At 35.4% G+C, this 13,535-nt stretch overlaps 1 protein-coding gene across 4 annotated transcripts in view; it reads left to right on the top strand.

Annotated features, from left to right (window-relative positions):
• DCAF6 (DDB1 and CUL4 associated factor 6) overlaps nucleotides 1-13,535 on the top strand; it is a 133,384-nt gene that overhangs the window by 33,051 nt on the left and 86,798 nt on the right. For all 4 annotated transcript variants that reach the window (XM_078077923.1, XM_036076763.2, XM_036076767.2 and 1 more), the window contains exon 4: nucleotides 8,680-8,865. Coding sequence is in view for 3 of the 4 variants with exons in the window: in XM_036076763.2 (XP_035932656.1) it covers nucleotides 8,680-8,865 (186 nt within the window). In the remaining variant the exon portion in view is untranslated. The remainder of the gene's footprint in view (nucleotides 1-8,679; nucleotides 8,866-13,535) is intronic.

Below are 13,535 nucleotides of genomic sequence, written 5' to 3' on the forward strand. Positions count from 1 at the left end.
ATTTAATAGTAGCAATCTTACAGAATAAATTATTCACATATTTCTTATTTTTCCACATTTAAACAGTTAAGATATTTATTTATTTTATTTATTTTTTTTTTTAAAGATTTTTTTATTTATTTATCTGAGAGAGAGAATGGGAGACAGAGAGCATGAGAGGGGGAGGATCAGAGGGAGAAGCAGACTCCCCACTGAGCAGGGAGTCCGATGCGGGACTCGATCCCGGGACTCCAGGATCATGACCTGAGCCGAAGGCAGTTGCTTAACCAACTGAGCCACCCAGGCGCCCTAAACAGTTAAAATATTTAAATAAATGTTTGTGGTCCTTCAACCTCACTGAGGTTCATATTGAAGGTATCTTTGATTAAAAGACAGGTCATAATTTTGTTTCAGAGATAGCTTTACTTAATTGTCCTGACTTAGCAGAGGGAAACTTGATGTTTTTAAATCCTACTTGTGTTGGTCTGCAATTACTAGGTCTTTTAAGGTGCCTGTACCTAATTCCAGCCTGGAGCTTAGGGCCTGGCTCGGTGGCACATGGAAGCATTCTGATTCCCCAAGTGTGGAAGCTCTGAAAAAGGCCAAAAAACTGTACTTTCGGGTTTTTATTGAGGCTTCATTATGCAGTCCTGATTGACTAAGTCATTGGTCACTGACTGATTCAGCCTCCAGCCCCTCTCCCCACCTGAGTTCCAACTCTCAAATCTCATGATTGCTCCTTTTGGCAACCAGTCCCCACCCTTTGGTGGGGTCCAAAAGTCACCTTTATTAATAACAAGACGCCAGTTTCACCTTTATGTCTCTGAAGCGTTTTCAAAAACTATTGACGAAGACCATATATATGAGAAATATATTTTGGTCATCTGGATGACCAAAGAAATATTTCTTATAAATCATTATATTGTACTAGCATAACGTTTTCCTTACAGTAGAGGAAATTTCCTGGAATGATGTATATGTAGAATGCTTTTTGACCATCACTATCAGAATTTTAATGCTTACGGTATTCATAACAGTTGACTAGACACCAAAGGAATAATCTTTTTTTTTAAAAGATACAGAGCTTCACTCTTTAAAAAAAAAACAAACTGTAGTAAAATACACATAACATAAAATTAACTGTCTTAATAATTTTTAATATTTCTTTTCAGTGACATTAAGTATATTCACATTGTTGATACTATCACCACATCCAGCTATAGAACTATTTTCATCTTGGAAAACTGAAACTCTGTAACTCCTTTTTCTTCTCTCCTCCCATCCCTTGGCAAGCACCATTCTACTTTTTGTCTCTATGGATTTGACTACTCTAGATATATAAGCCTTTATACAACATTTGTCTTTTTGTTACTATTTCATTTATCATGATGCCCTTAACATTCAAACATACTGCAGTATGTGTCAGATTTTCTTTTTTTTTTTTTATGGCTGAATAATATTCTGTTGTATGTAAATACCACATTTTGTTTCCATTCATCTTTCAATGGACACTTGAGTTACTACTTCTACCATTTTGATACTGTGAATAATGCTGCTATGAACGTAGGTGTACACATATCTCTCCAAGTCCCTGCTTTTCAATTATTTTGTGACTATACCCAGTGGAATAATTTTTAGAAGATCTTGTTTCTTCTTTATTTGCTTATTTTTGGAAAAAAACGTTCATTTTGATGCATGGTTCCCAATAGAATGTATATTTGAAAAGTGATTACTCTTTCTCTTTTCCAGTTTAAGAAATGAGTAATCAAATAATACTTTTAAGGAGTTTAAATATAACAAGACTTTATCTTTTTCACATATTGGTCTTTAATAGATCCAAATTTGCTATCATCTAGGAATATTTTTAAAAATTTAAAACACAGATGATTAATTACATAGGAAAAGAAAGTGTTTGATCCTGAGTCAAATATTACCTGTTCTTAAAGTTTGACTTTATTTTTAGGTCCTGTGCGTTCATGGAAAGATTAATTTAATGCAAATAATTTTGAAACACTTTTTTTTTTTTATAGAGTTAAGAGATTGGAGGTGTTCCTTATTAATGGTAACATATCCTAATTTTATATATAGTATGTCTCAAATACATACAAGAGAGAAGTTTCTTTTTCCAATAATTACAGTCTAGTTTATTTGGACCAATCCTCCCACTGAAACAACTAAAATATTCTTGATTAAAGACTAAAAATTGTCCTAAAAGTAACAAGTAACTTGCCTTGATAGTAAGGGATTATCAGTCCAAAATGGACGGGAAAAAGTGAGTCCAGAGAAGTGAGCATGAAAGCCACTTTCTCCCTGAAGATGTTTGTCAATCCAAGCATATATAAACTTTAGTCTTGATGGCCTTGAATGTCAAGGTAGACAGAAACAAAGTTCAGGACCCAAATCAAGTATGGATTCCTATAGCAGATTCTCCACAGTATGCTGCTCCCGCCCCCGCAAAAGGGCCACCTCCTCAAGGTATAGATAAAACCGAAGGAAGGTAACCTTGTAATATCTAATATAAAAGAAATCCTGTGTGTACCACATACGTAAAATTTTTCTTGATTTGGCTTCAGCCAGCTACCTATAAGTTCTCAGAGCATAACCTGTTCTTTACTCTGTACTTTTGCTTGCACTCTTCTCTCTTCATGGGATGTTCTCCTGCTTTGCCATGCACCTCCCACCTACTTGGCAAATTTAAATCCATCCTTCAATTCTTGACTCTTAGCTGTGGTATACCTCTCTTGTTGCCCTAGGCAAATGTAGGCACTCCTTCCTCTATGTTCTCATTGGACTTTGTGGATAATTAGATTATTATGTTTGTTTGCTCACCATTAGACAGTAATTTCTTTGGGACAGTGACAGTTTTTTCTTTTTTGTTTCTTCAACACTTAGTAAATTACCTGTCACATAGTAGGTGCCCAATAAATATTAGTAAGGAAAGGCAAGGAATTTCTGTATTCAATTCCTTAGGTGGGGGTATGGGTTGGGTTTAGAGAGGAGTGATTTTTACCAAGAGATTCAAGAACCAACACTTTCTATCTGGATATTCCTGGACCAAGTTTAAGGTTTTTTTATTTTAATTTATTTTTGTGAGAGAGAGAGGGAGAGCATGAATTGGGGGGGGGGCAGAGGGAGAAGCAGACTCCCCACAGAGCAGGGAGCCCGATGTGGGGCTCGATCCCGGGACCCTGGGATCATGACCCGAGCTGAAGGCAGATGCCCAACCAGCTGAGCCACCCAGGCGCCCCAGGCTTAAGGTTTTGTAAGCATTGTATGTGACATGATGAAAGAGATACATGCTTGGCCAGCTAGATTAACCTGATGATCAGTAAAGTCATAGATGTTACAACTAGTTCACAGTCACATTTATTACTAATTCCAGTTATCAATATGTCATTTACATCTTCAATTAAGTTACTCTGCCAACTTCTACCTCTCTAGGCCATTATTCTTAGATGTTTTCTAAGTATTTTAATGCATTGATACAAAGAAAGCACAAATAAGAAAATAAATCCAGCTACCAAAAATAATAACCTTTAGGGCGCCTGGGTGGCTCAGTTGGTTAAGCAACTGCCTTCGGCTCAGGTCATGATCCTGGAGTCCCGGGATCGAGTCCCGCATCGGGCTCCCTGCTCAGCGAGGAGCCTGCTTCTCCCTCTGACCCTCCCCCCTCTCGTGTACTCTCTCTCATTCTCGCTCTCTCAAATAAATAAATAAATCTTTAAAAAAAAAAAAATAACCTTTTGCAAGTGCATATCATTTTTAAAAAATCAGTCTTATCACTATTTACCTCCGGTAGAATGCATATCTATATTGATTGTAGTTTCAGTTTTGACAATTAAAAACAAATTCCAGCCTTTGTTGGAATTACTAATTGTGTACACATGAGTACTTGTTCTTCCAACAATTATCTATTAATAAATTAGAGAGTGGTTCAAAATGAAGTTAACATGGTAGGCAGTGATCAGATAGTAGGCTTGATAGGCAATATGAAGGAGTTTACATTTTAGTGTCTTTGAAATAGTCACTGGAGTGTATTAAACATGCAGGTGATATGACCTGCATTTTTAAAAGATAGCTCTGGCTGCTGTTTGGAGAGTAGAGTTTGAATAAGATCAGAAGTAGGAGATAGGAGGCCATTGAGTCATCCCAGTGAGAAGAGATGGTGATGTAGACAAAGATAATGGCATTGAGGTGAGGAGAAGTAGTTTGGAATATATCTTGGACCTGGATTTGCTGGTGGATTTTATAGATTTTGTATTATATATCTATATCTATCTATATATTTTACTATTTTATAGTGGATGAGGGAAAGAGAAATGAAGGATGATTCTTTAGTTTTTGACTTGATCAACTGTGTGGGTGGATATTGCTGCCATTGGGATGAAGATGGAGAACACTGGAAGGGGAGTAAGTTTGGAAGAGGACGTCTGAAATCAAGAGATTTGTCCAAAAGAAAAGAGCTTCAACTTTTTACTCTTTAAATCTTGATTACTTCAGGGGCGCCTGGGTGGCTCAGTCGTTAAGCGTCTGCCTTTGGCTCAGGTCCTGATCCCAGGGTCCTGAGATCGAGCCCCACAGCTCTCTGCTCCGCAGGAAGCCTGCTTCTCCCTCTCCCACTCCCCCTGCTTGTGTTCCCTCTCTCGTTGTGTCTCTCTCTGTCAAATAAATAAATAAAATCTTTAAAAAAAAATAAATCTTGATTACTTTAATAAAGAAATCCATCTCAATTTGTGACTAATACGTCATATGTCAGTACACATATTAATGTACCGAGTGCTTTTGTTTCTGAAGCTATGCATAATCCTGTTAAATGGAGATAAATCATGAACTGTTAAGAATAATGTCTGCTGAATGTGACTAAAGCAAAGCCAAAGGCCTATCGGATGAAGAAACTAATACATACACTGTAAGCAGTGACTTTTATATAGTTAGCTACTTGGTAAACCATGCTAAAATACCTGACAAAGTTAAAGGTTATGATATCTATTAAAGGCTTTACATTAATTATTCTCTGTGTTTTTTTTTATACCTTAGTCTTCCAGATCTTAGTGTCTTACACTTGAAGAGAGGAATGAAAGATTTTAAAATATTTACGATTTTATTCTCCATTGGCTTTGGTTGATGCAGGAGCAAAAGACACCCTCTCTTTTTTATTTGACCCTAATTATATGTGCATTATATGTGTAAGACTTACTGTGGAACAATTTATGGTACTTAGCAAATCCTTATTTTGGCTATAACCCTCTAACCTAGTTCTTAAATAAAATAAAGTGACTTAAATATTCAAAGTGGTCAAGGTAAATAGCTGCTAATATTCATTCCAGATTTATGTTATGATTTGGTATGGTAGTCTCTGATAAGAATTTGGCAGTTAGTATTATATAATAAATACTCACTTAAAACCAAACCCAAAATAAAGTTGAAATATATTTTCCTAACTTTGTTTTAATATTTAAAAACTTTTGGAAAAATTGGAAAAATAATACAATGAACATCCACAAATAGATTTTTTTTTTAAGCAATTGAGCCCAAGTTGGAGGCATCATGCACTTCATTCATGAATGCTTTGGCATATATCTACTAAGAACAAGAACATTATTCTATTTTTAAAAATACATAATATTGAATATGGAGTTGATCCTCATTACTTGTGGATTTCATATTTGCAAATTTGCCAACTCAGTGAAATTTACTTTTAACCCGCAAGTCAATACTTCCAGTGCCTTCCTGGTCATTCATGGCCATGCACATGAGCAGAGTGACAAAAGAATTGAGAATTATTTCAGCTCTCATACTGTAAACATACTGTATCTTTTTCGTGGTATATTTCGTGTTGCATTTTTGCATTTTTGTGCTTTTTATTGATGATTTCACAGTTTAAAATGTCCCCAGGTATCATGCTGAAATACTATCTCGTGTTCCTAAGCACAAGAAGCCTGGGATGTTTCTTATGGAGAAAAAATGTTAGATAAGCTTCATTTAGGCATGCATTATAATGCTCTTGGCCATGAGTTCAATGTTAGTGAAGCAACAGTATATATTAAATAAGGTCTTTAAACAGAAACATTATAAAACAATGCTGTGTATTGACTGATTGAGGAAAAGGTTGTGGCAAGAGGCTCAAAGGAACCTAACCACTTATTTCCCTAGGAGCAGTAATTCAGTACTTGTTAGTTCAGTGTTGGCAGTGACTTATCAGGAACGATAAGAGTCAACTATATGCTATTATATATGTGATTTTCTATTTGACGACGTACACACATAATACATGCACATGTATACATATATGGTCTATATTCAGGTTTTCTCGTTTGTTTATAGTGTTTTTTGTCACTGCCATGCCTCTTTCAATCCAAGCTCCATCCATCATTTCATGTAGTTGTCATATTTCCTTAGTCTCTTTTAGGATAGTTCATTCAACTTTTTGGTCTTTCATGATACTAATATATTAGTTGTTTTACTGTTATATTAATATAGAAGAACAATTGTTATATAGAATGTTTCTCAATTTGGATTTGTCTGATTGTTTCTTCATGAATAGATTAAAATTAAAAACATTTTAGCTAAGAATTCTCCACAGGTGACATTGTGGTACATGATATTAGTTTGTCCCCTTACTGGTAATGTTAAGTTTGATCTCTTCATTGTGTAGGTATGTTTACCCTTTACAATTAATAAGCTGTTTGTGAAGTGGTATGTTGAGACTGTGTGAATATTCTCTTTCATACCAATCTTTCTTACATTGGTTTCAGTGTTGTTTCTTGCCTTAACCAGTAGTTAAAATGTAGTTACAAAATAGTGATTTTTAATTGTCATTCCTTTTACACTTATTAATTGACATTACTTTGTAAATAAGAGCATTTCCTTTGTTCCTACCACCTTTGTGAAAAAATCACTTTGGGATTATAGATTTTTTAAATTCAATATATTATAGTCTATTACTGATAATACTTTTTGATGCTTAAATTATCCCAATTGTTCGGTGGGACATTTAAAACCAACTTTGTCTATGTTTTGACATTTTTTTTTTGAGCACATTTTTTAGAGCACACCAGATTCCCACTGCATTAAATTCTCATTGTACATACATTGTGGGGATGTACCATAATTTATTCAATAAGTCTCCTGTGCTTTGCTGTTATGAATAGCTCATTAAATAATTTTGTGCATTTTTTCTTGTATTGTTGGAGGTGTATCTTAAGGGTAAATTCCTAGAAATAGACTTGTCTGGTCAATGGATAAATGTGTGTGTGATTTTGTGGAGTACGGCTAAATTCCTCTCCATTAGTCTTGTACCATCTAGTTCTCCCACCAGAAATGGTAAAGAGCCTGTTTCCCCGTAGGATCACTTACATAGTGTGTTGTCGAACTTGAATTTTTGCCAATCTGAAAAGTGAGAATTAGTTTCTCACTGTAGCTTCAATTTGCATTTCCCTTATCAACAAAGTTGGATATTTTCTCACATTCTTAAAGGTCCTTTGTATATCTTTTTGTGGACTATATTTTCAGATCTTTTGCCCATTCAATTAAAAAACCCAGGTTTTGTTAAGTTTCTTTCTGTCAGTTTTTAAGCACTATTAGGGAGATTTGTTCTTTATCTTCACTCTATGTTGCAAATATTTACATATTTATTTTAAACTTTATTTCTGTCACAGGAATTCTAGTCTTTATTTTTAAAGATTTTATTTATTTGAGAGAGAGCACGAGCAAGAGAGCACAAGCAGGGGGTAGTGGCAGAGGGAGAGGGAGAAGCAGACTTCCCCTGATCAGGGAGCCCAACGCAGGGCTCGATCCCAGGGCCTTGAGATCATGACCTGAGTGGAAGTCAGACGCTTAACTGACTGAGCCACCCAGGTGCCCCACAGTCTTGAAACATAATTAAGGAAGGAGATGTTGGGACTTCTGCTGTAGTTTCATCTTACCATTTCATGATTCATTTAAATTCAGTTTATTTTTATTTTTTTATCCTGGAAGGGAATAACTAAAAATCATCTAGTAAACAGTTTCAAAAGTCAGTCAGAGGGGTGCCTGGGTGGCTCAGCCGGTTACATGGCTACTTTTGGCTCAGGTCATAATCTCAGGGTCCTGGGATGGAGCCCTACATCGGGCTCCCTGCTCAGTGGAGAGCCTGCTTCTCCCTCTCCTTCTGCCACTACCCCTGCTTGTGTTCTCTCGCTTGCACTCTCTCTCTCAGATAAATAAATCAAATCTTAAAAAAAAAAAAGGTAGGTCAGGATAGTAATTTCTTTCTCCATGCCCCTGTACCTGCTCTCCAATCCTAAAAGTAACTTGTTTAAAGTTGATTACCTGAGAAATACAGGAAAATACTTTTAAGATAATGAAAATCATCTTCTTTGTCTCTATTTCTTTCTCCCCCTATATATAATAGTCCTTTCTTATTTACTGAGATCTTACGAATGAGTCAGATATACCAAATAGGTGGAAATATGTATATTTAATTTTCACAGCACTGTTCCTATTGATGGTACTTACTCTTCTTCACATCTCATAGAGAAAAGAAAATATGTGAGATTCTGATTTTTTAAAAATTATATTAGTTTGGAATCAAATGATAATTTTTTATTGAGATAATAAGAATGTTAATGAGAATTTATTCCTGGCTATGATTATATTAAATATGAATGTTTCTTTCTAGGAAATAATAAATTACCAAGAACAACTTTGTCTGTGTTTTAGGTTTTGACAACAATTCGTTCAGGGCACCGAGCAAATATATTTAGTGCAAAGTTCTTACCGTGCACGAATGATAAGCAGATTGTATCCTGCTCTGGGGATGGAGTAATATTTTATACTAATGTTGAGCAAGATGCAGAAACCAACAGACAATGCCAATTTACGTGCCATTATGGAACTACCTATGAGGTACAGTATTACTATGATTTTATATATATATATATATATATATACACACACACACATATATATGTAAGTGTGTTTTTATATAAGTATGTATGTGTAGATTTGTGTATGTACACTCTCATGCATATGTAGGCAGAGAAATTATCGACAGACTATCTAGATTTCAGTAAAGTACTTGAGAAACTGTATCCTGATAGGCTTGTGAATAAAATTAAGAAATAAAATATAATAGTAATAGGATTTGTAATTGCAAACAGATGTCAGCCTTTAAAAATACTTCTGTTGGGTGGGAGGATGGGTTAGCCTGGTGATGGGTATTGAGGAGGGCACGTTCTGCATGGAGCACTGGGTGTTATGCACAAACAATGAATCATGGAACACTATATCTAAAACTAATGATGTAATGTATGGGGATTAACGTAACAATAAAAAAAATTTTTTAAAAATACTTCTGTTACTGTGCTACAAGCCTGTATACTAGGCTTTAACCTCTTAAACACTTTATCACCGTCTTACAGAAAGTCATTGATGGCATGCTTATCAAATGGAAAGCAGGAAGAACCCTAGTACACTAGGCAAAAGAATCAGATTCCTAAAGGACATTAATAAGCTCAAGCCCTGAGTTGAATTAAATGAGGTGAAATGAATTTAAGACTCAATTATACTACTTAACTTGGTTCAGAAAAATTGCTTACTATTCAGAATATTCTTTTAAAATCTTTTCACGTCATTTCTTTGTATCAAATCATTCATCGGTTCCCCATTATTTGTGTTAACCTGGTGTATCTTTGTGATTTGCATTTCATTTCTCTGGTAACCTCATGTTTTGGTGTGTACTTACAAAAACAGTATATAGCTGCATTTTATTTTCTCATCCATTTTCACAATTTTGGCTTTGAACTGGAGATTTTAGTCAATTTATATTTATTGTGAGTAATGATATATTTGGATCTATTCATTTACTGTTTGCTGTTTTTGTTTTTTTTTTAATTTCCTCTATACATCTCCCCTCGTCTTTTTGCCTTCCTTTAAAATTGCTTGAAGATTTTGCTTTTTGTCTGTTTTGTTTCTGCTGCTTGCTTGGAAGATAGACATTCATGTTTTAGAAGAATAATTAACAAAGCCTAAAATCAATAAATACCTTTACCCTTCTCCTGAATAAAACACCTTAGAACATTCTAATCTCGTCATCCCTTGTCCAATTTTATATGCTTATATTGTTCTGAATTTAGTTATATCTTTTCTCCCATAAATTAAATATTATCATTGTCTCATTAGTTAGTAGTTGTTTAGATTTACCTACATATTTACCAATACCTTTGGCTCTTCCACCACAGATTCTCCATATAGGGTCATTGTGTACCTAAAGTACATTCTTTCCAGTTCGTTTAGTGAGAGTTTGTTAATAGAAACAATTTTCATTTCCTATTATCCTTTTATTTTCTTCATTTCTTTCTTCCCTTTTCATCTCTTTCCAGAAAATGAAGAATTTTATACCAATTCGTCAAAGGTAGTTTTGCTGGATATTTGCTGGATATCTAGTTTGAGAGTTATTTTATTTCAGATGATATTCTACTGTGTTCTCACTTTATTGTTGAAGTTGAGAACTCAGTCATCAGTCTAACTGTGGTTTCTTTATAGTTAATCTGTCTCTCTTCCTTGGCTGCTTTTAATTGTATTTTTCTTTGCTGTTTTTTTTCCTTCATTAATATCACCAAATTGTAGTTAGGTTTGGATTTCCTTTTTATTTGTCATATTTGGAATTTATTGATGTTTTTGGTCTGAGAAATTGGCATCTTGGAAAAATGTGGGAAGTTTGCAATCAATAGGTCTTTGGTTATTCTTTACCTTCTCCATTTTTTTCTCCTGGAATTCTGATTAGATGTATGTTGACTTTATTCCATCTATCATTAAACTTTGTTTTTTTTTAATTGAAGTACAAAGCATGTAGGAAGAGTACATAAATCCTAAGTATATAGCTTAATAAATTATCACAAAGTAAATCTATTCATGTAACAACTATCTAGGTCAAGAAATATAAAAGCATTAAGTATCCCAGAAGCCCCCTCATTCTGACTTATAGTAATTTGTGAAATTCATCCATGCTGGGTGCAACTATAATTTGTTCATTTTCATTGCTGTATAGCATTCCATTGTGTGAATGTACCATGACTGATTGATCTCTTCTACTGTTGATGAAAATTTTAAATTTGATTTCCCATTTGGAGAACATTCCTTTACGTGACTCTTAAGTACATAAATGCATGTACTTCTTTGGGTATATACTAGAAGTAAACTTGCTTGGTCATAGGACACATATTTGTTTATTTTAGAGATATTACCAAATAATTTTCCAAAATAATTGTAACAACTTATATTCCTGCCAGTAGTATATAAGAGTTCCTATTGTTGCTCATCTTTGCCAGCAAAGAAGGTGGTATTATTAATCTCTAATTTTGGCAACTTATACAGTGTCATCTTATCGTTTCAAATGCCTTTCCCTCTTGATGCTGCTGATGTTGTACATTTCTTCATATGTTTATTGGTTATTTGGATATATTCTTTCGTCAGATGCCTATTCACATGTCTTTCCTAATCTTTCCATTGGATTTGTCATCTTATTTCATTTTTGATTTATAGGAATTTCTTAATGTCTTCTGCATATGAACCTGTCTTTTCCTACTCTGTGGTTATATTTTCACTCTCCTAATGGTGTCTTTGGATGAACAAATGTTTGTCTAATATATTGGTCTTTTCCTTTATTATTAGTGCTTTCTGCATCCTGGTCAAAATATTTTTTCTTATCTCGAGATTATGGAGATATTCTTCTATTTTCTCTTTTAAAAAGTTTGTTGTTTTGTCTTTGCATTTAAATCTTATAATTCACCTGTATTTGATTTTTGTGATAGTATGAAGTCAGAGTAAACTTTTTTTTCTCCATATGGATTTTTTTAAATTTTATTTTAGTATGTTATGTCACCATACATTACATCGTTAGTTTTTGATGTAGTGTTCCATGATTCATTGTTTGCATATAACACCCAGTGCTCCATTCAATACGTGCCCTCCTTAATACCTATCACCGGGCTAACCCATCCCCCTACCCCCCTCCCCTCTAGAACCCTCAGTTTGTTTCTCAGAGTCCATAGTCTCTCGTGGTTTGTCTCCCCCTCCGATTCCCCCCCCTTCATTTTTCCCTTCCTACTATCTTCTTTCTTTTTTTTTTTTTTAACACATAATGTATTATTTGTTTCAGAGGTACAGGTCTGTGATTCATCAGTCTTACACAATTCACAGCGCTCACCATAGCACATACCCTCCCCAACATCCATTACCCAGCCACCCCATCCCTCCCACCCCCCCCACCACTCCAGCAACCCTCAGTTTGTTTCCTGAGGTTAAGAATTCCTCATATCAGTGAGATCATATGACACTTGTCTTTCTCTGATTGACTTATTTCGCTTAGCATAATACCCTCTAGTTCCATCCACGTCGTTGCAAATGGCAAGAGTTCATTTTTTTTTTGATGATTGCATAATATTCCATTGTATATATATATGACATCTTCTTTATCCATTCATCTGTTGATGGACATCTTGGCTCTTTTCACAGTTTGGCTATTGTGGACATTGCTGCTATAAACATTGGGGTGCACGTACCCCTTCGGATCCCTACATTTGTATCTTTAGGGTAAATACCCAGTAGTGCAGTTGCTGGGTCGTAGGGTAGCTCTATCTTCAGCTTTTTGAGGAACCTCCATACTGTTTTCCAGAGTGGCTGTACCAGCTTGCATTCCCACCAACAGTGTAGGAGGGTTCCCTTTTCTCCACATCCTCGCCAACATCTGTCGTTTCCTGACTTGTTAATTTTGGCCATTCTGACTGGTGTGAGATGGTATCTCATTGAGGTTTTGATTTGGATTTCCCTGATGCCGAGCAATGTTGAGTACTTCTTCATGTGTCTGTTGGCCATTTGGATGTCTTCTTTGGAAAAATGTCTGTTCATGTCTTCTGCCCATTTCTTGATTGGATCATTTGTTCTTTGGGTGTTGAGTTTGATGAGTTCTTTATAGATTTTGGATACTAGCCCTTTATCTGATCTGTCATTTGCAAATATCTTCTCCCATTCTGTCGGTTGTCTTTTGGTTTTGTTGACTGTTTCTTTTGCTGTGCAAAAGCTTTTTATCTTGATGAAGTCCCAATAGTTCATTTTTGCTCTTGCTTCCCTTGCCTTTGGCGATGTTTCTAGGAAGAAGTTGCTGCGGCTGAGGTCGAAGAGGTTGCTGCCTGTGTTCTCCTTTAGGATTTTGATGGACTCCTGTCTCACGTTTAGGTCTTTCAGCCATTTTGAGTCTGTTTTTGTGTGTGGTGTAAGGAAATGGTCCAGTTTCATTCTTCTGCATGTGGCTGTCCAATTTTCCCAACACCATTTGTTGAAGAGACTGTCTTTTTTCCATTGGACATTCTTTCCTGCTTTGTCGAAGATGAGTTGACCATAGAGTTGAGGGTCCATTTCTGGGCTCTCTGTTCTGTTCCATTGATCTATGTGTCTGTTTTTGTGCCAGTACCATACTGTCTTGAGGATGACAGCTTTGTAATAGAGCTGGGTGTCCAGAATTGTGATGCCACCGGCTTTGCTTTTCTTTTTCAACATTCCTCTGGCTATTTGGGGTC

Source organism: Halichoerus grypus, chromosome 7 (assembly GCF_964656455.1).
Source record: "Halichoerus grypus chromosome 7, mHalGry1.hap1.1, whole genome shotgun sequence".
NCBI classification, from domain to species: Eukaryota; Metazoa; Chordata; class Mammalia; order Carnivora; family Phocidae; genus Halichoerus; species Halichoerus grypus.